Consider the following 26,225-nt stretch of genomic DNA (forward strand, 5'->3'; position numbering starts at 1 on the left):
AAAAACCCCAGGCACCTTCCTCACTCTCAATCTTTCTAAGAGAAATTAGAAAGAGATGAGCTCTTAGTGCAGAAGAGTTGTCACAGTTCATGGCAGGACTTTGATGATATCAATTATCTTCTTATGATTCATCTTAGGCACGACACACAGTAATAACAGTAGCTGACATTCACTGGGCACTGACTATGCACCATGCATTGTGCAAAGCCTTCTCTGAAAATTACCGTATTTTCTGGCGTATAAGATGACTTTTTAAACGGAAAAAAAAGTCAACCGAAAATCAGGGGCAAAAGACCAAAATTGCACAAAAATTACCTACAGATCTTGACGGCAAAGTAAGTCTTTTCTTTGAAGTGGGGGGTAGTCTTATACAGCGAATATAGGCCTAAACCTATGTTTTAACTGTAAAATTAGGGGGTCGTCTTATACACCGGAAAACACGGTATCTTACTCGGTCCTCACCGTAAAGCAATGAGGTTTACCTTTCTGTGATTTCAGTTACCTATGGTCAACCACAGAATCCAAAATATAAAATAGAAAATTCCAGAAATAAACAATCATATGTTTTAACTTGTGTGCAGTTCTGAGTAACATGATAAAATCTTATGCTGTCCCACCCAGGATGTGACTCATCCCTTTGTCCACACTATGTATGCTTCCCACCCATCAGTCACTTAGTAGGTGTCTTAAATATCAGATTGGTGATGGGAGAGGGAATATTCACATAACTTTCATTACAGTATATTACTATAATCATTCTATTTATTATTAGTTTTTGTTAATCTCTTACTGTGACTAATTTATAAATTAAACTCTACCATAGGTATGTATGTGCAGGCATACCTCATTTTATTGTGCTTTGTTTTATTGGTCTTCACGGATGCTGCCCTTTTTACAAATTGAAGACAAGCGCCTCCACCAGCAAAAACATTACAACTCACTTGATTGTGGTTGTCTGGAACTAAACCCAAAATATTCCCAGGGTATGCCTGGATAGGAAAAACCATAGTGTATATATGGTTCGGTACTATCCATGGTTTTAGGCATCCACTGGGGTCTTGAAACCTATCCCCCACAAATAAAGGGAGACTACTGTACTTCCGTATCCCTATCTGATTAAATGTTATACCCCTTTAGCCATACTCTTGGCTGTGCAGCCCTGCAGTTCCTTCCACTAAAAATGCATGGTCTATTTCCCTACTCTGTCAATCTGGTCTGGCCTTGTGGCTTGCTTTAGTCAACAGAATGCAGACATGATATTATGCCAATTCTGAGCTTGGGCTCAAGAGGCCTCGCAGTTTTCTGCTTGCTCGCTTGCACCTCTGTGATGGCTATGACAATGTGCCCGGCTAGCCAGGATGAAGGAAGTCAAACACCTGGAGCAGAGCCGAGTCATCCGGATCACCTCTGCTGAGCCAACCTAGACCAGCCAACCCCCCAACATTCGAGAAGCCTGCCAAAATAAGCAGAGCTGCCCTTGCGAACCCAGCCGACTCCGGATGTATCAGCAATGATTGTTTATTGGTAAAGCCCACTGAGGTTTTGTGATTGATCATTATGCAGCATTACGTTAGCAGCAGAAACTCCTGTACCATATATACAGGAAGACAGAGGTAACAGAGAGATTCACTGACTTGCCTACATTAATAAGAATCAAGCTGGGCTATGAGATGCTAATGCAACGTTGCAGAAAATCAGATGCAATTTTTATATGTCAATATCTTATCACTATATTTAAAGACCTTTACAATTCAAATCCCAGAGAAACTGATCTTGGCATTGTAGCTGATACCATTGACTAGACAAACAGAAACGGAAACATTTGGTGCCCGAGAGGATATAATTTCTTTGCGTGACTTGTGGAGCAGGGTTATCCTGAGACCAACCCTCATGAGTACCAGCATCTGCAGGGAACAAAGAACCCTTCCATACCAGAGCATTGCTATGATGAATGACACTGACTTTCATGTGACTTCTGCCATCAACGTTGGAGTTACATCTCATTTGCTCAACCACTGAGAGAAACAGCGAGTAGGGGAATGGGAGAACTTGAATATTAATTGTGGGACATCAATTCAATTATCTTGGTTCACTAATGAGGTGAACTCCTAGTGCTTGGAGGTTGCAAGTTCAATCTCCACCACTGCAATTGGACCCTTGTGAGCACTTAAGTCTGCGGCACCAGCTGCAGCCGGATGGGGTGGGAGGAGAAGCCTGTTCTGGGGATAAGAATTACTACAGGAATTGCTCACCAGAGCAGCTCAGAAACTTGGAAGAGACCGTAGGTCATCTATTTCATTACTTGAGGACATGAACAATGTCTTTGCCATAAAAAGAAAAGAAGAATAAGCTACTGGAGTACAGGAGACATTAGAGAACTGTTTTTGCACAGTAAGTAACGTTTGAATTCTTCACTCAGTAAAGTCTGTACCTGAAGTGTCATAAAAGGTTTGTTCCTCGATAACTAGGTTAAGCTTCTGTATACAGAATGTTTTAATGTATAAGAAACCAGTACTTTAGCTTTGATTTGAGGGTTGACAAAGACTCTCTCCTTGACTAAACTTTAGCCAGATTCCTGTAAGCCAGTGGTTCTCAACCTTTCTAATGCCGTGACCCTTTAATACAGTTCCTGATGTTGTGGTGACCCCCAACCATAAAATTATTTTCAGTGCTACTTCATGGTCTTAGGCGACCCTGCTATTATTTTATGGTCTTAGGCGACCCTGCTAGTGGTTCTCAACCTGTGGGTTGCGACCCGCAGGTTGAGAACCGTTGCTGTAGAGTCTAAGACCATAGGAAAACACAGATGTTTACATTAGGATTCATTAACAGTAGCAAAATTACAGTTATGAAGTAGCACCGAAAATAATTTTATGGTTGGGGGTCACCACAACATGAGGAACTGTATTAAAGGGTCGAGGCATTAGGAAGACTGAGAACCACTGCTCTAAGCCTTCTTCCTTTTTTCTTTTTCATTTTTTAAAATATTTTCCATTGATTTCAGAGAAAGGACAGAAAATAGAAACATCAATGATAACAGAGAATCATTGATCGGCTGCCTCCTGCACACCCCCTACTGGGGATGGAGCCCGCAACCTGAGCATGTGTCCTTGACTAGAATTGAACCTGGGACCCTTCAGTCCACAATCCAAGGCTCTGTCCACTGAGTCGAACCTGCTAGGGCTAAGCCCTCTTCTTTATTAGGCCTTGACCTTGGCCTCCATCCTGTCCTTGCCAGGCCTGCACAACCCAGTTTTAGCAAGAATCCAGATTAAGTCAGTTGGTTTTTGTTGTTGTTGTATAGGGCGTAATATCACAGGAAGGCCACAGTATCCTGCCACCCGTGAAGAATAAGCCCAAGTTGCTGTTGGATGTGTTATACACAGAGGAGCCATTCTTCGGGCGCTCTGCTCTCTTCACATCCCATGATTAAGTCAGTTTAGAGAGGATCCTCTACCCATTATAACTGAACAACATACATATCTATTTGGTCAAACTTCTCAAACTCCGCTCCCTTGATATCTGAGCACTCTGGCCTGCCTTCAGCAAAAGTCCCCTGATCCTTGATGTCTCTTCTTAGTAATTTCCCATCCACTGATCCCCTCAAATATTCTGGTTGGCCATAAATTCCCATCTGTTGAATCCAATCTCTCCCCCCTACTGTGAAAGTCTTTACACTTTTTGCAATAGTCCTGAAAAAAGTCTTCCTTAGCATTTTAACAAGTAACACAATATATTTTTTTCTTTAACAGGGTTCACCCTATAACAAAAATACAAAAAAATTGAGGGAGCAGCAAAAAAAAAAGCCTATTGGCAGAAATGATATATATGAATAAAGATAAGTACTTTAGGACACTATCATGAAATAAAATGATAAGGTTTAATAACTTGCTTCAGCGAAAATGTTTAAATAGGAGCTCCAACTTCACTGAATTTTCTAGAGATAACAGTTAAAGCAGAAAGATCGTCTGTAGTTTGTTGTTTTTTGCTTCACCACTTAATAGAAAATTGTTCTTGGACAATTTCACATTTGCCTTAGTAACTAAAGGATGATAAACTTTTTAAAAAGACTTTTTATTGAAAAATCTTACAGAGCCTTAGGTCACCATGTCAAAATCAAGGATCACTCCTCATAATGATATTTGTAGAAAATACTGAAAATTGAACTCAGTGTGTGGACTGAGCCAAAAATATACCTAGAAAGTTGCTCTTAGATGAATTTTCTGATATTCAACTTATTTCTTTTTGTTTCTTCAGAAAATTATGGAATATAAAAATGCAATGTCCACTAGTTAGACTTGAATTAAGATTTCAACTGTATTTCTCTTTAAAATATTGAAATACTAGAAGCAAATCTATTCCAACTGTTTCCTATCTCTAAAATGCTAACAGAAAAATGTGTCTTTTGTTTTTATAATATATTAATATATGAATAAATAATATCCTGATAAAGGTGAATTAATTATTTAAAAAGCCGCTGAGTCTCCTCATTATGACAGCTCTCTTCATTACAGTCATGAAAATGGTGAAAATTCTAGTGTTTTTTAGAGAGAAGCAAGGGAATAGAGCACTGGCTTAAAGCTAGATCATGTGGGCTTAAAACCTACCTAAACCATTTTCAGGTTATATGTTCTTGGGAAATTTACTCTCTGAACCTCAGTTTCGTCATCTGGAAAATAGGGGCAGGAATAGCAGTTATAGAGCCATTGTGAGGATTGAATAAATTAACTTATGGAAAGCACTTAGAAGAGTGCCAGACATTCAGTTAAACCCCAGTAAAAGTTAACTACTTTATTACCATTGCCATATTTTTAAAAACATTACAGCCTGACCATCAGTCACACTAGGCCCATGGAGACCATCCCTTCCCAGCCATCACTAGAATCTTCACCTGCTCTCCATGGATGTGGATCTCTATGTGGGAGTATTTATTCACATATTACACATATCAATTCTCATCTTCTATATATATAAAAAGCTAATATGCAAAGTGTCCCCTTGGGAGTGCAACTGGGAGAACGGGAGTTTGATCACTTGCTATGATGTACACTGACCACCAGGGGGTTGTACGGAGCATGGCAGGCCACCAGTGTTGGCAGCGGGGCACTGAGGGAGCAAGGGAAGGAGGGGGCCGGGGGGCAGGGAGGCGGGGAACCTAATTGGCCCTGATTGCCAGCCAGGCCTAGGGACCCTACTCATGCACGAATGTCGTGCACCAGGCCTCTAGTTAATAATAAAAAGGAAAAGGAAGAGAAAAATTATAATAACTTTAGACATCCCTCTTCCCCTCATGCACACACATACCCCTCCCCAATCCTTTCTCCAGTCATGTAGAGGTCATGAACTTACAGAACAGAGTGTGTCACAGTGGCACTGGAGCAACATCTCTATTTATAGTGACGGTACATCATGGATTCACTAAAGGAGTCCCACTTTCATACCCTGTGTATAACTTTCCACACAATGTGTTCAACATTCAGCTAATATGCTATATTTTAAAATTATGCATGACCTTCAACTAAATAACAAAAAATTAAAAGAAGTTCTCTGAATACAAGGTCCTGATTTGGAGTTCTGAAGATTGGAAAGAGAATGTTAGTGCTTAAAAGCACAAAATTGTATTCCCCAGGATATTTTAAGCTTGGCTTCCAAAGTATTGACCAAGATTTAAAATGTGGGATAAAAATCCATATTTCTGACTTTCCTAAAAAACACTCCAAAATCCTAGTAACCCTTGATAGGCATCTGCAACAAGACAGCCTGAGCTGAACCTTGGGTAGCGCATTCATGCCTCTCCATCACTCTTGTGTCCCAAACACCGAGCCCCAGAGACAATTACCATTCATTGTTGGACTTGCCCTGGTTTTTGCTGATACCCAGCCAGCTTTATTCATGTATGTTATTTAATGTTCCTAATTGACTCTGAGGGTATTTGAACTTGGATCCTCTGACTTTGCACTTCCCAGGCACTAAACATCTTGAACTTCCAGGCTCCACCCAACCCAGTCCCTGATCCAACGAGAACCGAGCCTCCAAGATGCTTACATCAGAGGAGGGTCTGGAATTCCCCTCCTCCTCTAAGCTGGTATGCCAGAGAACCTGAAACATCTTCATCAGGTAGCAGCTCGGCTCCCACTCCTATTTCCAGGCCATGAATCCCGGTGTTGGTTGAGTCCTTCCCTGCTGATGTCAGAGTCCTCCATGAACCTAGCAGGTCAGGAACCGAGGACCTCACCTCCCCAATCCTGGCTACTAGCACCTGCTCACCCAGGGATTGAGCTCTGCTACACTGAACTCACGAGATCCCTCTTCAATTCTTTAGATGGTCACTGCTCAATATGGTAACCACATGTCCAATATAAGAGCCATACATGGCAATTGAAATGTGGCTAATCCAAACTGAGATGTGCTACAAGTATAAAATACATATGAGATTTCAAAAACTTAGTATGAAATGAAGTATATAAACTATAAGAACAATAACTTTTATATTAATTACTTGTTAAAATGCTCTCTCCCAAACTCTATGACAAAGGGTGCTAACCTGCCATTCAGAGGCTCTAGAAACAGAAATACTGAGAAGCAGGAAGTCCCTTGGAGGCACCTAGATACCACTTTTCAAAAGAAAACTAAACAGTTGGGAGATGGATTTGGGGCAGTCCACTTAAACCAATTTGAATCAGGGAAAAGTTTCAATGATCTGAAAGAGGTTCCTTGTACTAATGCAATGGACTTTTGTAAATGAAGTACTGCTGTCCAACTCAGCAGCCTGCCCTGCTCACATGAATCACCAGGACAGGGTTTCTTAGTGGTTAACTGCAAATGGATGATGTGAAGGCCTTGCTACTCCAAGTATCCCTGGAATTGCAGCATCAGCATCACTTGGGAGCTTGTTATGCAAATTCTTGGGGCTTACCCCAGACCCAAGTTAAAAAGATCCTTGTTAAATGCAATGAGATCCTCCTGTGATTCCTGTACACAGCAGAGACTGAGAAGTACCTGAAGTTTAACCTTCTGACTGTGTTCATTTGCTTAACAACAGAATTTTGTAAATAAAGCAAAGGCAGCCTTCTGTCTGAGTTTGAGTCCCAATGGGGATCTTTCTGTTTTTCTTTTTCTTTGGGCTGTAACTACCGTAATAATAAAAAATATTTTTCGTGTAAATAAATCAGTAGTTCCAGGTAGTTATTAGATGGGAGCCCTGTAGCAGGGATGGGAGCCCTGTAACAGGGTATGAAAAATAAAAATAAAATCAGATAGATAAAAGGTAAAATTCATATAGATATTTCTCATGTAAGTTTCCAATTTAAGTTTTCCCTGAGGCAAACAACTTCAGCTTAAAGGATGCAAATAAATTTATGCAAAATAGATGAGTATCTATGTAACTATCATGCCTCCATGCCCATGTACATTAAAAATAAGGGGTGGGGGGTAGGAATGCCAAAATCATACTTTGTTTTAGAATGTCACACCCGAACATGAAAAAGTCCCACTACATATAAAAAAAACAACCCTTGTTTTTATATCCTTCCAAGAGGTTACGTTACCACTGTGATTATCTGATAAATTTCAACCCATTTACTCCAACCAAGGAGTGAAAGAAAGCACACAATGGGAATATTGAGTTATTTTGAAATAAGACATCAATTCTCCAGTGGGATTATATGCAAGAAGAGGACTTTCAGGTTCAAATATAAAATCTCAAACATGGCTTAATTATCCAAAGTATCAAAACACATCAAAAATCCAGGTAAATGCATTTAGATTCATGGCATTCCAAAACGAACTTCAGCACATAATACATAGTTATGCATTACATATCAACACATAACACCAACCAGTTGGTATTATGTAGCAGCCCATAATACCAACCATGTGAAATAGCATAGCAGATTTTCTTTTCTCTTTGCCTTTAAATTCAAGCTGCTGTTTGCCTTTAAATTCAACCTGCATCCAAGCTGCTCATATATTTGTATATGGTTGACTATAATGTACTGTTATTAGTGAAGGGGAGCAAAAATCTACCGCCCCAAAATATGCCTCTTTGTCACAGTAATTATTTGGGGCTGATTAGTTTTGAGAGGCCCCAGACACAAGAGAAGCTCTAAAAAGAGAGGAGTTACCTTTTTGTGAGAGATATTAACATTTGCAACAAAAATCTCCATTGTAAGGGTGTCTGCCTCTGTGTACCAGGAAGAAAAGGATGACTGTGTCTCCAGAAACCTTATCACTGGAGAAGGCACGGACTTAAATCTGCACAACAACCTGACCTTCCTTTACCTGCTTTTCCTGGTCCTCTCCCAGAACGGCCCCTCCCACTCCGACCTCCTTGTCTTTAGCTGGGGATGGTATGTAAGGTGGTGCTTTGGCCTGTTTCTGGGCCGTATCTTTCTGGGTCCTCCCGTGTATACAGGAGGTATACGAGTTACTAAACTTGTGTCTGTTTTTATCCTGCTAACTGGTCTTTGATTATAGGGAATCTTAGAACCTAAAAGGATAGAGGGAAAATCATTTTTTCCTCCCTTACATTAGCTAATCATGCCTAGATATTTTGCTTCATGCCATTTGTAAAAAAAATATTTCTAGCCTGTTTGGATCAGTAAGATAGAGTGTCAGCTTGCAGACTGAAGGGTCTCAGGTTCAACTCTGGTCAAGGGCACATGCCCAGGTTGCGGGCTCAATCCCCAGTATGTGGCGTGCAGGAGGCAGCCAATCAATGATTCCTGCTCATCATGTTTCTATCTTTCTCTCCCTCTCCCTTCCTCTCTGAAATCAATAAAAAAAAATATTTTTAAAAAATGCACAGCTTCCTCCAATGCAGCTGAAACAGATGAACAAGAACATACTGCCAAGGTACGGAGTCTCTTTAAATTTATGACCTCCAAACTCACCTCGACCTTTAATGCCTCCAGGAAGCCATGCTGCATTTCCTCAGTTTCCTCATTCTCCCACTCCCCTGAACAACAATTTCACACCTTCTCCTCTCCCCACCAACCTTCAAAACTATCCTACACTCAAAATTTATGTACCCTGCTGCCTCCTAGGCATCTTCACTTGAAAGTCTAATAAATCGCAAATTCGACAGGGCCAAAACTAAACTCCTCATCTCCTCTTCCAAACCTGGCCTCCGCACAGAATTCCCCTTATCAATGAACAACTCCATACTTCCACGTAATCAGACGCAAAGCTCTTACTCTCAGATCCCTCATCCGATCTGTCAGCAATGGACTCTACACTTCTGAATATGTTCAGCACCCACCCCCTTCTCACACTCCTACTGCTACCTCCTAGTTCAAGCCACTTTCATCTCTGGCCTAGTGCCTCCAACAGTCTCCTAACTCCTCCCTGCTTCTATCCTTCATGCCCGATAGTCTCTTCTCAACAAAACAGCCGGGATGATCCTCTCAACATAAGTCAGGTGACATCAGGCCTCTGCTTAAAAGCCTGCAATCGATCTCCACTTCACTCAGGGTACAGCCAACATTCTTACAATGACCTACAGGCCTAACAAAATGCCACCATCCCTATTACTCCTCTGAGCTCAGAGTCTATTTCTCTCACCTTCATTCCTCCCACTCCAGTCTTGTGGACTCCATTCCTATATCTCTCCAGGCACAACCATGCCTTATGGCTTTTGCTGTTCCTTCTGGACACTGTTCCCCCAGATCCGTGGTCAGCAAACTGCGGCTCGCAAGCCACATGCAGCTCTTTGGCCCCTTGAGTGTGGCTCTTTCACAAAATACCATGGCCTGGGCGAGTCTATGTTGAAGAAGTGGTGTTAGAAGAAGTTTAAGTTTAAAAAATGTGGCTCTCCAAAGAAATTTCAATCGCTGTACTGTTGATATTTAGCTCTGTTGACTAATGAGTTTGCCGACCCCTGCCCCAGATAATTGCCATACCTAATTTCTCACCTCCTTCAAATCTGTGACAAACGTCATCTTCACAGTGAGGTTTTCCTTGACCATCCTATTTAATCCTAAAACACAACCCACACACCCACATCTTCTAGCATGCCTGATTCCTCTTTACCCTAGCTCCTTCTTCATTTTTCCAGAGTTACTGTCAACTTCTAACACACCTGTTAATTTACACATTGTGTTTTCTATTGTCTACCCCTCCCCTTCCATTTGGATGTCAACTCAGTGAGGTCTGCTTTGTTCTCTTATGTATCCCATGGCCTAGAACAGTGTCTGACATACAACAGGTATTCAACAAATACTTTTTGACTGAATGAATGAAGCTAAACCTCACCTCTTATTGCATCTGGCTGGGCATCAATTACCCTGTTTCCCCGAAAATAAGACAGTGTATTATATTAATTTTTTCTCCCAAAGTTGTGCTAGGTCTTATTTTCAGGGGATGTCTTATCTTTCCATGCGCTAGGTCTTATTTTCGGAGGATGTCTTATTTTCAGGGAAACACGGTATGAACAGCCAGGGACCATAGGTACCGAGAAATTCATTACACTGTTCTTTCCACTTTCATGTTTAGAAATTTCCAAAATAAAAGGGTTTCTTTTTAAGTTTATGAAAAAATAGACACAATGTGTTTTCTGTGAGATAAGTGTCATACCCCTTTAGTTTTTAGAAAACGGTATTAGGAGAGAAGAAAAAAACTGCATCTTATTTTTAAGCCACTTAAAATTCGTTACATATATTGCAAATCACTCTATCTCTGGGTCTCTGGCTTTCTCATCTCTAAAACAGAGCCCTAAGTGGAAAAAACCCTACCTTTTGTAATTACAACAGTTCAAATAGCCAATCATAAATTTATCTAGGCCCCTTCTTTTCCTCAGCATAGACTTCGCACATGTAATTTCTCCAGGGGAAATTCTGACTCTATGCAGCTTGATTTCATACTTTTCTCAGTACGAAATTTTCTTCATTGTCATGATTACATTCTGTGTTTAAGTTTTCAGTCAATATGAAACTGCTAGCAGCCTGATGGCCATCTCCATGTCAGATCTGGTTAGCTGCCGCTGGCTTTCAGTTGGGGAGCAGCACTTACCATCTCCTTCTTATCTTCCTGGAAGTGCACATCCACAAACATTTTCCCAACAACGTAAGGGAGGGCGCTTTCGATAAAGTTTACACATTTGTCCCATTGAGGCAGCAAAGTTGTTGTCCCCTGGATTACCTGTGGGAGACAATCAATACAGATTTACTTTCACTTGGATAAAACCTATGGTTGAAAACAAATCAACCTGAAGAAAACAGTCTATGAAACAGTGCACACACCACCCATAAGCATGTGTCTGATAGGAGGGCCAAAGGGAAAATCAGATGAAGAAAAAATGTATGCTTGTCCCCAGTTATATTTAGAACTAAATTTAGCCCTAGCCAGTTTGGCTCAGTGGATAGAGCATCGGCCTGGGGACTGAAAGGTCCTGGGTTCAATTCTGGTCAAGGGCGTGTACCTTGGTTGCAGGCTCGTCCCCGACCTGGGCCTTGGTCAGGGTGTGCAGGAAGCAACCAATCGGTTAGTTTCTCTCCCATCGATATTTCTCTCTCTTTCCCTCTCTCTTCCACTCTCTCTAAAAATCAATTGAAAAAATATCCTCGAATGAGGATTAAAACCAAATAAAAACATCTGATAGTGAAAAATAATGTAATTCTCCATCCCTTCCAATTTATCCCATTAAACTAAGGATCTAGACCAGTGTTTCCCAAAGTGTGGTACGCGTACCCCCGGGGGTATGGGAAGAGTTTGGTGGGGGTACGCGTTGCACTGGAGTTTGGTGGGGATATGCACTGCACCGTGCTTAGCTGCGCCTAATTCTACGTTCTCATGAGTACGGGGTACTCAGCGTTACGAAAATTATAGAAGGGGTACACATATGTCAAAAGTTTGTGAAACAGCCGAAGCCGGTTTGGCTCAGTGGTAGAGTGTCGGTCTGTGGACTGAAAGGTCCCAGGTTCGATTCCGAGCAAGGGCATGTACATTGGTTGCCGGCACATCCCCAGCAGGGGGTGTGCAAGAGGCAGCTGGTCGATGTTTCTAGCTCTCTATCTCTCTCCCTTCCTCTCTGTAAAAAAAAATCAATAAAATATTTTTTTTTTTTTTTAAGTTTCGGAAACACTGAAGACAATAGCATAGCTTTTCTGCAGTTTACAGGGATGTGGCGGGATGCTGTCCAAATGTCCAGGGAATATTTAGTATCTACTGAGAACTTAAGTTCTACCAAGAAAGGTCTAGAATCAATAGGTGATTCTTGCCCAGTGAGGGTTTCCTTGTTCTGGGCAGAAACTCACAAGGCAGACCAGGAGAACATGGCCCAGCGTGAACAGCCCAGGAAGCATATTCACATTGTGTCACAGCAAAGGACACACTGGTCACCGAGGAAAATCTAGATGGAAATGTTTTTCCCATCTGTCCCAATTAAAGCATTATAAGAAAACATTTAAAAACAAGTAAGGAAGTTCCAATTCAGGATTTGCAAGGCTCAAAGATTTACTCTTGGGGATGAAATCAAAGAAATAAATATTATTTAGTTGTACTCGGAGGCTGAGCGTCCGCAGCACTCACAATGTGAAGTGAAGGCAGGCAGTGAGGAAGGGAGGCCCCTGAGAATGGTGGCTGGAGGCGTCCCTTGAACAGTGTTAGGCCCAGGTTATTGGCACAAAGCAAATGGGATTAACATGTAAGTTTATCTGTTCTTCCTCTACTCTCTGGTCACACAACCCCTCTCAAAGGGAAGGAGTGAACTTATTTTTAAAACCTCTAGAGAGAACGTCCCTACAACTTTCTTTTCTTTTTTTTTTTAAATATATTTTTATTGATTTTTTACAGAGAGATAGAGAGCTAGAAATGTCGATGAGAGAGAAACACCAACCAGCTGCCTCTTGCACACCCCCTACCGGGGATGTGCCCGCAACCAACGTACATGCCCCTGACCGGAATCGAACCTGGGACTTTTCAGTCCGCAGACCGACGCTCTACCACTGAGCCAAACCGGTTTCGGCCGACCCTACAACTTTCTTTGGCAATTCAATATTATATTTAGTACTTTGCACTCAAGAAACATCTTCTCATACCTAACCTCCACATTTTCACACTCTGCTTCTTACACCTCTCTCTGCCTCCCTTCACAGCGGTAGAGAGTAGCTGGGTGCCATCTTTTACGTAATCCATAGGAGTTAAATACACATACATATATGAAACCTACTAGTTTTGTAATTTAAATCTTTGATATGACCTCAATATATATAGTTGTTTTATGCTGTTCTATATAAAGCTCAATAGTCTAGTGACTTCGAAAGGCCAAAATGTATTCAAAATAATTGTGTTACTCCTTAAGAGTAATGATCCACTAAGAATTTTGGTATTTACCAGTTTCAGTGATAACTAAAACATTTGTTAAATGAAACCATAGCTTATAAAATTCATCATTCAAATACAGGAAAAATATTTTTAAAGTCATTAAATTCTTAAAATGTTACTTTTTTAAAATATATTTTTATTTATTTCAGAGAGGAAAGAAGAGGGCGATAGAAACATCAATAATGAGAGAGAATCATTGATCGGCTGCCTCCTGCACACCCTCCACTGGGGATCAAGCCCGCAACCGGGGCATGTGCCCTTGACTGGAATCAAACCCAAGACCTCCCAGTCCACAAGCCAATGCTCTATCCACTGAGCCAAACCAGCCAGAGCTTAAAATGTTACTTTTTTTAAAAGCCAAAAAATTATTAAGTCCTCTAGTGGTGGGAGAATTATTCAGACAAAAGCCCCCAAAACAACCCTAGCCGGTTTGGTTCAGTGGCTAGAGTTGCGGCCTGTGGACCGAAGGGCCCCAGGTTCGATTCCGGTCAAGGGCACATAACTCAGTTGCAGGCTCCTCCATCTCCCCCCGCAGCCCAGGCGGAGCCCAGGTCAGGGTGCATGCAGGAGGCAACCGATAAATGTGTTTGTTTCTCTCACATTGATGTTTCTGCCTTTCCCTCTCTCTCCCACTCTCCCTAAATATCAATAGAAAAATATCCTAGGGTGAGGATTTTTTCTAAAAGCCTCTAAAACAAAGACAAAAGTTAACACCAATGTCAAATGAGAATAAGAGTGGCAGAGAAGTAATGGTCAAAGAGTCAGGTGAGGAGGGAAGGAGATGAAAGTGTTTCAGAACGTTGAATGAGGTCTCCCAAGAGTCTAGATTTAAGCGTCTTTGGCCTAGCAGTTAAGAGAGATTCTAAGATTCAAGATCAAGATAAAGTTAGAGACGAAACTCTATGCCTAAATTAAAGATGAAACTTTACTAATACATATGCCACGCACATTTTAAATATTTAGACTACTGAAATGAAAAATGGTTACAAATATATCACTAAGAAATATTAAAACTATAATTATAGTGAACCAGTTAAAAACACTGGGGGCCTTTGGCAGGTATGGGTCAGTTGATTGAGCATCATCCCTTACACCGAAAGTTTGCCAGTTCCATTCCCAGTCAGAGTACATGCCCAGGTTGCAGGCTTGATCCCTGGCTGGGGGTGTGCAGGAGGGAACCGATCAATGTTTCACTCTCACATCGGTGTTTTTCTCTCTCCTTCTTTCCTCTCTCAAAAAAAAAATCAATAAAAATCTTTAAAAGAAAAAACACATGGGGGGAATGGGAATAAATTGACAAAAGGTGGAGAGTGAAAATAATGTGATGGTCCCAAGTATTTCCCTAAATATCTTTACAGAGCCTCATCAACTCTATTTATTGAGGTCATATCGAAGGGCCATAACTGTACCTTACTCTATGTCCCTATGCACCTCAATAAAAATAAAGAAAAGAAAAAAAGTAGAGCTTGGCCTGCAAAACTCCCTCTGTCCAATTCCTAAAGATGATTTTTATTGGATTAGCTAATATATAAACTATTCCTACATGTAAAGTTATCAAGTGATGTAACATTGCAATCTTTTTAAAACTTACCCTTGAGAATTCCAGCCACCTATACTGGAAGCGCCTGCTAAGGTTTGGAATTCTGGAATAAACCATCCTCCACACCAAATAGTTGGCAATGGTCCTGTTAACAGAGAGATGCATATTTATTATATTTAGGTTGCTATCTGATGCTCTGCAGAACACCTTAGGGAAAACTCTTGGCAGAGCCCCTTGGAGGAATCTCTTGATTAAAAAAAAAAAAAACTGCAGAAATTTCACTTGAAAAATGACATAAGACGATTCAACGGCAATACATTTAACCAAAATTGGCTTGTTTTCACCACCTACTACAGATGGATGAAATGGATATTCCATCTCCAGGCCTCGTTTGTGAACATTTTGCTTTCGCTCTCAGGGCATGGAGTCCACTGCTGCCCAGCGTTCCATGTCTAGAAACTGTCCACACCCGCACCTTTGAATTATTAGGCAACTTGATAAAAATGCAGATGGCCGAAACAGGTTTGGCTCAGCGGATAGAGCGTCGGCCTTCGAAGTGAAGGGTCCCAGGTTTGATTATGTACGTACCTTAGTTGCGGGCACATCCCCAGTAGGGGGAGTGCAAGAGGCAGCTGATCGATGATTCTCTCTCATTGATGTTTCTAACTCTCTATCCCTCTCTCTTCCTCTCTGTAAAAAAAATCAATAAAATATATATATATATATATATATATATATATATATATATATATATATATATATAATACAGATGAATTCTTATCTCTGGAAACAAACAGCTATATACTGGCTAATACCAGTTATCTAGATTTGTACCCTGGTTCTATACTTACTAGATATGTGAGCTTGGGCAAGTCACTTACCCTTGCTGATGTTATCATCCTTTGTCATCCAATGGGGATGGCTCCTACCTTAAACGGTTATTGTGAGGTTCATATAAATTAAGAACATATTTTACAAATTATAAATTCCAGATTTTTGTTGTTGTTATTCACTTCCAAACATATAAACAAACCCACATGCTCATGTAATACTCATAATACATATCTTAAAAATCCACTACACTCTATCAAGTGATGCCTTTTTCTATAAGCAAAAGATGCCTTGACCTCAGAGGATGTGTAGCCTGAGTTAACTTCTAACTCAACAGTGATGATGAATTTTTAATGACCCATCTCCTCCCAGCTGTGCCATTATCACAGTGACTAATAACACACATTCCTGAGACAGCTCTTGAATCAGACAGCGTGTGAGAGCAGTGTGACATGATGCTGATAACTGGGCCATCAAGAACAACCCACATTTGTACTAGACTTATGGGGGTGATCACTTTGTAAGTTATATAAATGTCTAATCACTATGCTGAATATCTGAAATAAATATAATATTGTATGTCAACTACAATTGCAATATTAAAAAAAAAATTTTTTAAAGAACACTCTCATTTGCCTAGCACTCTAACCCAGTAAACATGCACACCTAGTAATAAAGCCTTTTTCAGCATATATAGCCAATATATGTGTAGTTATTTTCATTTACATAGAGATAAGCTATTGGCCGAACATATTACAAATGTTCTGACAAATGCAGAAATAGAAATTTTGAAGTTAAAGTGAAATAAAGGTAATTTCAAAAATCATTAGTTCTTCAAATACCATTAGTTAATTCTTCCAGAAACATTATCCATACAGGATTAGGATAATACAATGACAGTGGCTGTAGATCCACATTTCATATAGTCTTCTTGGTCATTTCAAAGCATTTTGGACCATATCCTTGTCACAACTGGTTACACCACCACTGTTTTTACCTTGTCATCTGGCTAACCAAGATGACACACTAGAGTTGGAAAAGAGGCACTTCTTGCCGAAACCGGTTTGGCTCAGTGGATAGAGCGTCGGTCTGTGGACTGAAAGGTCCCAGGTTCGATTCCAGTCAAGGGCATGTACCTTGGTCGCAGGCACATTCCTATTAGGGGGTGTGCAGGAGGCAGCTGATCGATGTCTCTCTCTCTCATTGATGTTTCTAACTCTCTATCCCTCTCCCTTTCTCTCTGTAAAAAAATCAATAAAATGTTTGTGGTTTTTTTTTTTTTAAAGGCACTTCTGCCATTTTCTTGCCATTCACTTGTGCTTACTTTACTAGTAGTACCTATAATTCCTGTTTCTCTGCAAGAATTTTTAAAGTCACTTGTCCATTTGGGGGGGGGATTAAACTAGATAATCAAATTTATAAATCTACATGTATGTGTAAACAGTTCTAAATTATTTTCCATATATCTAATGAAAACAAATTACTGCGGGTGCCACTATCACCTCCACCCTTCATGTCTGCCATACAGATCAAATGCAGAGTTTGTGACCACCTATGCAGAACACTATAAAACCTAATTCTTTTTTCAATCAAAAATAGACATAGGGAAGTTTTCAGATTTTCTCTTGAATTCAGTGGATATTGTTGGGATATGTGCATTCCTTCTCAGAAGCCCCTGCTGTCAGTAAAGTCTAGCCCTTATCCATGCTCTGTTGAGACTACTACAATACATCTGTAGTTGTAGATCATTCCCTTGGATCTTTTTAGTTCACATTCCTAAGCAAGACAAGAAGTGCTCACTGGGCATTTACAGCTGCCCAAGTATTGCTCCAGATGCCATGAGGAATGTAAATAAATAGGAATCCAAGGCCTACATTCAGAGAACTAAGAGTCTAGTTGGGGGACACAGGACTTCAGATTTCAGCTTATTCATATAATCAGGTTGCCGACTTGAAGGCACACACAATAAGAACATATGAGAGCCTCCTTTCACTCAATCAGCACATTCTGGGCACTTAGACATGTCCTAATAGTTCTAGGCACTGGGGAGATGGAAAGGCAAGAAAGATATAGTCACTGATCTCTGGAAGCTTTTAGCTGAGCAGGGGAAATGAGGCAAGCACATCGAGAATGCTTTTGCAGACACTAGCACCCGATAGTATGTGCCAGACACTTCACAGCTCAAACTGAGGGGTGAGAGTAAGCATCATGAGAGGGACAGGGCGTGGGCTGTGCCCAAAGGATGGAAGGCTTAGGGGGTGAAGCAAGAACATGAACTGTAGACAAGCTAAATAAAGCAGGAATAGCTTGTTTGGAGGGGGTGGTGAGCAGGGTCCTCGCTTTCAGAGGCAAAAGGCCAGCTGTAGTAAGGGAGACACAGGCACCAATGGGGATCCAGGGTAGAGAATGTCAATGGGGCAGAGCCTGGCCCTAACACAAGGTCTATATGTTCTTCAAACTTAAAATACTGCTCGTTGGGTGTGACAGCTATGTGGATTCATAGGGACAGATTAGAAGGTCCCTGGCCAGCAGATATCCTATGTGAATTCAAAAAATATTCCCTCAAGGGATCTCAATACCAGACTTCAAACTATATTACAAAGCCACTGTTCTCAAAACAGCCTGGTACTGGCACAAGAACAGACATATAGATCAATGGAATCGAATTGAGAACCCAGATATCAACCCAAATCACTATGCTCAACTAATATTTGACAAAGGAGGCACGAATATACAATGGAGTCAAGACAGTTTCTTCAATAAATGGTGTTGGGAAAATTGGACAGACACATGCAAAAGAATGAAACTAGATCACCAACTTACACCATTCACAAAAATAAACTCAAAATGGATACAGGACTTAAACATCAGACGGGAAACCATAAAAATACTAGAAGCATCCACAGGCAGCAAAATCTCAGACGTATGCCAAAAGAACTTCTTCACTGATACTACCCCTAGGGCAATGGAAGCTAAAGAGAAAATAAACAAATGGGACTACATCAAAATAAAAAGCTTTTTTACAGCAAAAGAAACCATCAACAAAACAACAAGAAAGCCCACAGTGTGGGAGAACATATTTGCAAATGATACCACTGATAAAGGTTTAATCTCCAACATCTACAAACAGCTTATACAACTAAATAAAAGGAAGATAAATAATCCAATTAAAAAATGGGCAATGGACCTAAATAGAACATTTTCAAAAGAAGACAGAAGGAAGGCCAAAAGGCACATGAAAACATGCTCAAAGTCACTAATTGTCCGAGAGATGCAAATCAAAACAACAATGCGGTACCATCTCACACCTGTCAGAATGGCCAACATCAACAAATCAACAAACGACAAGTGTTGGCGAGGTTGCGGAGAAAAAGGAACCCTCGTGCACTGCTGGTGGGAATGTAGACTGGTGCAACCACTGTGGAGAACAGTGTGGAGTTTCCTCAAAAAACTGAAAATGGAACTCCCATTTGACCCAGTAATCCCACTTCTAGGAATATATCCCAAGAAACTAGAAACACCAATCAGAAAGGATATATGCACCCCTATGTTCATAGCAGCACAATCTACAATAGCCAGAATTTGGAAACAGCCTAAGTGTCCGTCAGCAGATGATTGGATCCAAAAACTTTGGTACATCTACACAATGGAATACTATGCGGCCATAAAAAATAAGGAATTCTCATCATTTGCAGCAAACTGGATGGAACTGGAGAACATCATGCTGAGTGAAATAAGCCAATCAATGAAAGAGAAACACCACATGACCTCACTCATTTGTGGATAACAAAGAGCATTATAAACTGATGAACCAAAAGATAGATATAGAGACAGTAAATCAACAAGTAGACTGTCAAATTACAGCGGGGAGGGGAGGAAGATCTGGGGGAGATAATAGATCAACCGAAGGACTTTTATACATGCATATAAGTATAACCAATGGACACAAAACTCTGGGGAGGGAGGGGATGTGTGGGAGGGAGGGTGGGGGGCAAAAAAAAAAAAATCAATAAAATATATTAAAAAAAAAAAAAAAAAAAAAAAATATTCCCTCAAGGGAGCAGATGAGCCAGATTTAGTAGGGACACCGTTAGGAGGGACCTGATGGCAGTAGAAAAGACATACTGAAAATTTAGCAGTGTGGGCCTTTCAGTTCCCTTGAAATCATGGCATTTTCTGGAATCCCCACAACAACTGTAGAGATGTTATTGTACCCATTGCACATACAAGGAAGCTTGAGGCCTAGAACCATTAAGTAACTCCTCATTATTATATAGGCAGTGGGTCTCCAACTTAGTAAAAACCTGGGGAGTTTTAAAGGCCCAGATGTTGAGGCCCCTCCATACAATGACATCAAAATCTCTAGGGTGGAGCCCAACATAAATAGAACCGGTGTAATAAACGATGGAGGCTTGACCAGACTCGGTATGTCTACCTCTAAGCCTGTGTGATTTCCCCGTGCTACGCAGTGATGCATGAATGCCTGTAATTCAGAAAAAAAATTCCTGACCAATCACGAAGACCCCAAAATACTCTTGACAAAGGCACTTAGCAGAAATCTGCAGGTATGAAGAAAGAACAGTATGTGAGGTCTTCATGGGCAAGGTATTACTAAGATGCTAGCATTACAAGACCTCGGAGAGCCAGGAGGTGGGATGCAGGAAGCTCGCACAGTGAGACAATGGCGCTGATGAGCTGCTCCGGTGTGACAGATACACTGACAGAACGTGGGGAGCACACAGCTGTAGAGTGCTAATATTACTGAGCCAGGAGCAGATCTGACCATAATGACTGAATTACTGCCACCTAATGCTCAGGCACACCAAGATGGGGGGAAAAAATTAGACTCAGCAACAGCACTTGAAAATAGCAAATAATATCTTTGTTTTTTCCAAAAAGCATTGTCAGCAGTATGGTGCTTTCCCCAAATGACAAGAAATAAAGGAGAGAAAAGCAAAGCACCTCAGAAGAGACCTACCACTAACGGAGCAGCATGAAATTGTTTCCCAAAGTCTCTGACCAGGAAGAGGTTTTTAAAGAAGCATCTGCTGCCCTTTGTTCTCAATCAGTGGCAGCTAACATTTGTATTTCATTTCAAAGATCATAAAGTACCTTTTTAAAATATATATATTTTATTGATTTTTCACAGAGAGGAAGGGAGAGGGATAGAGTCAGAAACACTGATCAGCTGCCTCCTGCACACCCCCCACTGGGAATGCGCCCGCAACCAAGGTACATGCCCTTGATCGGAATCGAACCCAGGACCACTCAGTCCATAGGCCGATGCTCTATCCACTGAGCCAAACCAGCTTTGGCAATAAAGTACCCTTTTTGATCCTCATTACCGATGCTATTGGGGGGGGGGGTATTATTATCATCTCCATTTTCAGATGAAGAAAACAAAGGTCAGAGGTCAAGGGACTTCCCAGGAAGTGTCAAATCCGGGACTGACATTTGGTCCCCAAATTCCAGAGCTTGCATTTGCTCCTCTCAGTCATACTCCCTGAGGTGAACCAGTTTCTTCTCAAAGGTTCTCAAAGCCAAAGAAATCTCCCTAAATCCTAGAGGCTGCTCAGAGGTATGCCTAAAGCTGTGATTCCCAAGTTGTGTCCCTAGCCCAGCAACTTCAGCAGCACCTGAGAACTTGTTAAAAAAAAAAAAAAAAAAAAAAAAAAAACTCCTGGGCCTGCAATGGACTCAGAAACTGTGGGTGGGGCTCAGCAGTATGCTTTAACGAGCCCTCCGGGGATATTCTGATGATTGTCAGGTGTGAGAAGCACTGGTCTAAGAAAACTCCATCTCCTCATCTTTCCGCACACACAGCTAAACTAGGACTTTCGAAATCTCAGGTTCTGCATTCCTGACATGCTCTCAGGCGAGGCCAATATTGCTCTCGTTGGGCCATATTTTGAACAGCGAGGCCCTATCACCAGCAGCACTGCTGAACCCTGTAAGAGGTCCACGGAACAGCACATTTCCCAGGGAAGCCTGTCCAACGAGAGTCATCTCACTTGAATGTATGCTGTGCATGCTTTATATGAAAATAAAATTGAGGACAGAAAAGATCACAGACGCTTGGCAAAAGCTCCCAGGGTCTGCTTTAGGCCGGACTGCTGAAGTACGGGTGAGCGCGCACACAGAAGATCCCAAGTCAGATTTCTCTGATCCCACCTTTCCTCAGCCTCCCCCTCCCATTCTAGCTCCTCAGACCAAATTAGATGGAATCTAAGACAGCCTCCAGTCAGGAGTGGGTGGAAGAACTGAAGAGAGGCAGAAAGGGATGGAAATCCGCAGACCCATCACCCAGAGATGTTCTAGACAACTGGCTTGCCAAGAAAAACTTGATCTGTAGCATTTGCCAATTTCCAGGTTGTCAATATTCCCAAGCCAGGAGCAGATCTGACCGTAATGTCTGAATTATACTGCCACCTAATGCTCAGCCACATCAGAAATTAGAGTTGATTTCAAACTATTTATGTGATGTCACTCCACATGGAGTTAGAAAGATATGCCCAAAACCTGAGAGACCCAGCACATCACTGCATCTTCACACTCCCTTTCCACCTTGAACTCTGACTCCATTTCCCTATAGGCAGCCTCCATGCCAAGCCCTCAAATGGCCCTGCCGTCTAATTCCTTGTCCCTCAAGGGCCAACAGTTTCTGGAACAACCTCTGGGGATCTCACTGCTCTAGATTTGTACCATGTACCAATTTTCAGAATCAGTGCCTCCATCCCCAAAGCCATTCAGTCCGAAAGAGAGTCCTAACCCCACCAGGCTGGCAGGAGACGTGATATAAGAGGGTATGAAGCCGTCAAGAAATGAGCAGCTAATACCAACCCTAGATGGTTTGGTAGTCCTGCAAATTAAAGGGGAGTTGTCTGTCTCCACACTAACAGGGAAGTTTCTGAAAGGTGTCTCATTTCCATACAGAGACATGTATGCAAAGGAGACAGGACATAGAAGTAAGGGTCACGGAGTTAGAATCTCAGCTCTGCTCCCTCTAAGAGGCGTGTCCTTAGGCAGGTCATTTAACCTCTGATTCCTCATCTGTACAACAGAAACAATATATAGTTCTTTTCAGGTAACTGTTAGTCATAATGGTGGTTAACATCATCATGACCCATGTGTGATTTTCACTGGCAGATTCTCAGAACAGAGGCACAGCGGAGACACCCAACTTGAGAAGGATTGGCTGTTTCTTCAAAGGTACCTCCAGGGGAGAAGGGAGAGGATGCTAAAAACCTTTCCTTTATACATCCTGAGCCCAAACCAACCCCTCAAGGCCTTCCCAGCTCTCTGGAGTCCTGCTTCGAAGGCAACATGCTAGTCCCATCACTGAACATATGCAACATCCTTTTTCCACTCTCCTCTATCTGGAAAACTCCTCCTTATCCTCTGCGGTTCTGCTTATATATCACCTCCTGGATACTGGTGATTGGGGCATCTGGTCATTTTCTAGAAATTTTTACGAAGTATCTATTATGAGAAGCATTGTGCTAGGCCTTGAAGTTACAAAAGCAATTACAGCAGATCCTCAAATAACATTGTCTTATTACAACCTTGATGAGATGCTATAGGAAGTTAACTCATATCAATTAGCCTATAGTGGACCTCCCTGGTTTGGCTCAATAGATGGACCATCAGCCTGCGGACTGAAGGGTCCCGAATTTGATTCAGGTCAAGAGCACTTCCCCAGGTTGTGGGCTTGATCCCCAATAGGGGGCGTGCAGAAGGCAACCAATCAATGATTGTCTCTCATCATTGATGTTTCTATATCTCTCTCCCTCTCCCTCTCCCTTCCTCTCTGAAATCAATAAAAATACACATTTTTTAAATTAGCCCATGGTAAAACTGGTTTTATTACATATCATTTCACTTAAAGTCATAGAACCTATTGATGACATTAAGTGAAGACTTATTATACAAGAGTGCCCACCATCAGGTGCTCACCGAGTCATTTGGGGGCAAGGTGGAACAAACAAGAAAATATCATTTCAAGAAAATTAGATCATTTATGTGGTATTTTGCTCCTGGGCACATGCCTTAACTATACTTCCCAGCTTCTTCTGCAGCTAAACGGGTTCTATGACTGTGTTCTGACCAATGAAATAAGGGTAGAAGGGATATGCACCACTTTTAGGCTTTACCACAAAAACTTCCTTGCAATCTTCTCCCCTCTCTTTCCCCACCTATCAGCTGAATGGAGAAGATTCCAAACACCCAGAGAAGGGCAGTCACAAGGAGGAGGAGCCTGGGTTCTCGAGTCACTACTTAGGAGAAAGCCATCTTATAGGGACACCCATGTTGGACTGTTCCATGAGCCAAGAGTATATAGTTTTCATTGTGCAAGCCAATGAGAGTTTAGAGGTACCTATTCTAGCAATTGGCATGTCCTGACTAATATGTAACTGTGAGGACCCAAGGGGCTATTTCCTGGATTGGAACACAACACAAGTAAAGATCAAATATGTTTAGCAGTATAAAAATGCACTGTGCTGTGCAAATAAAGTACTAATCTTTTCCATATGTAAAGTGTTTTGAAATCTCATAAGAATATATAGAATACAAGTTGTTTTTGATGAGTTGGTTTTTGAGGCTTAAATTATGTGAAAGAGATGTTTTATGTCTTTAAAACTGAAGTTTCATAATGTCTAGAGGTCATTTTATATAATGGATATACTATCTGTAGGTAATTTTTTTATCTATATATACTGAATGGCCAGATTACCCCAAATTAAACCTAGAAATACACTGGCATAAAGCAAAACAAAACAAATTAATCACAGGTGAGATTCAAGCTCAAAAACACAATTAATTCCACAGCCATCAGTTTCAATCCTAGTGCGGTTCCATCTTTTCAAACAGCGCTCGCGGTCCCCACAGCTGAGCATTAGCTATTGTTGGGCTGTGCTGCAGCACACATTTTATGCACAGGTGTTGACTAGAAGCCTACACTGAGGTACAGACTTTATAAATAATCTGTATGGCTATCACTTTTTCTCTCTCTCTACATTCCCAACAAATTTCACTTGTGCTTAGGTCTATATAAAACAACCTGGATAGGGCTCAAGCATCACATAGACTCCTCATCTGACAAATGAGGATAAATCAATCCTTGAGATCTTTGATCATTTTAACTGGAAAGTACTGCTCTAATCCTATGTAATACAGTTCAGCCTGCCATTTAACATTCTAATATCTAAAATGATGGTCCAAAAGATGAAGAAACAATTTTTACACCATCATGTAAAACTGGTTCATGTATTTGTCCCTTCAGAGTAATTCTGACTTTAATCAAATTTAAATGGCCAATTGAGACAAACAGTAGTTAACTTTAAACATAGACATACCAAACAAGTAATACATCTTGAATTCTTAATTATTTACTCTAGGCATTTAGTTACCACATTTATATAACTTCTCCCAATTTAATTTATACTTTGAACTTTTAAAGCTGGCAAGTCAAATGTTAAGTATGAATGCAACCCTTAGCAACACAAATTGAACCCCCTTTTTTTTCCCCAATAAAAAAGCTAGTTCAATATACGGTCTCATTCTATTAATATAAAGATATATCACTTCCAAGTCACAGTGAAAGAAACTTGAATAATTTACCAATTTTTTCTACTATGTGCCTTAGTGAGTGGCCAGATTATTATGATCTCTGAACGCATAATAATCTGGCCACTCAGTGTATATCCTATATAATAAAAGGCTAATATGAAAATTGTCCCCTCCACCAGGAGTTTGACCAGCAGGCAGGCTGGCCAACTGCCCATGTCCCCTCCCCCTGTCCAGGCTGGCCAGACCTCACCCATACACGAATTCATGTACTGGGCCTCTAAAAAAAATTATATTAAGTGGCCAAATTATTATGTGTTCAGAAATCATAATAATCTGGCCACTCATGTGTATTCTTCCAATGCTATTCACTACATTGACATCAAGTTATCATTTTGATAAGAAGCAGATTAAAATCTCCCTCTACTCATGGTCTTTCTTGGTCCCTTTTGTTATAACAAGTCCTGCAGTTCTAAAGTATCACCATCACCATAGAGATGATTTTTCTAATACAGTAAGCCAAGGCCCAATCTATCATGTTGTTATAAGTTGGGCTCTTTTGGAAATAAAATTAATTTCCTAAAGCACCTACTAATCTAAGAATACATATATAGCATGGTAAACTCCACCTTTCAATGCAAGTTACCACCAAAATTTAAAATGTGCCCAATAACTCAATGGCATAGGAGTAGAAAATCATTTAGATCGTATTTCATAGTGTTTCAGAGCTAGGAAGCACATGTGAATAAGTATTCTAATGTAGTGAGTTCCTCACCCTCCCCAAAAAAATAAGTGTAAGATTTTCTTGGGTTGCTTTTTAAAATACAGATTCCTGGGCCTCACTCCATCTACTTTATAGCCTCTATGGAGGAGGGGCCTTGGAATCTATATTTCTGCCACAGGCTGCTGGCATTACTGGTCCATGGAGCACAGTTTGAATAGCAAGGCTCTACCCCACACAAATACCATT

The 26,225-nt window shown here is 41.0% G+C and overlaps 1 protein-coding gene across 1 annotated transcript in view; it reads right to left on the reverse strand.

The window, feature by feature from the left end:
- Positions 1 to 26,225, reverse strand: part of PHEX (phosphate regulating endopeptidase X-linked) — a 196,474-nt gene that overhangs the window by 112,291 nt on the left and 57,958 nt on the right. The window contains exons 10-11 of the mRNA XM_084869560.1: positions 14,912 to 15,005; positions 11,008 to 11,136 (exon numbers count right to left, since the gene is read on the reverse strand). Coding sequence (XP_084725686.1) covers positions 11,008 to 11,136; positions 14,912 to 15,005 — 223 coding nt within the window. The remainder of the gene's footprint in view (positions 1 to 11,007; positions 11,137 to 14,911; positions 15,006 to 26,225) is intronic.

The sequence above is a fragment of the Pipistrellus hanaki genome, assembly GCF_964339955.1.
Source record: "Pipistrellus hanaki genome assembly, chromosome: X".
Classification (NCBI taxonomy): domain Eukaryota; kingdom Metazoa; phylum Chordata; class Mammalia; order Chiroptera; family Vespertilionidae; genus Pipistrellus; species Pipistrellus hanaki.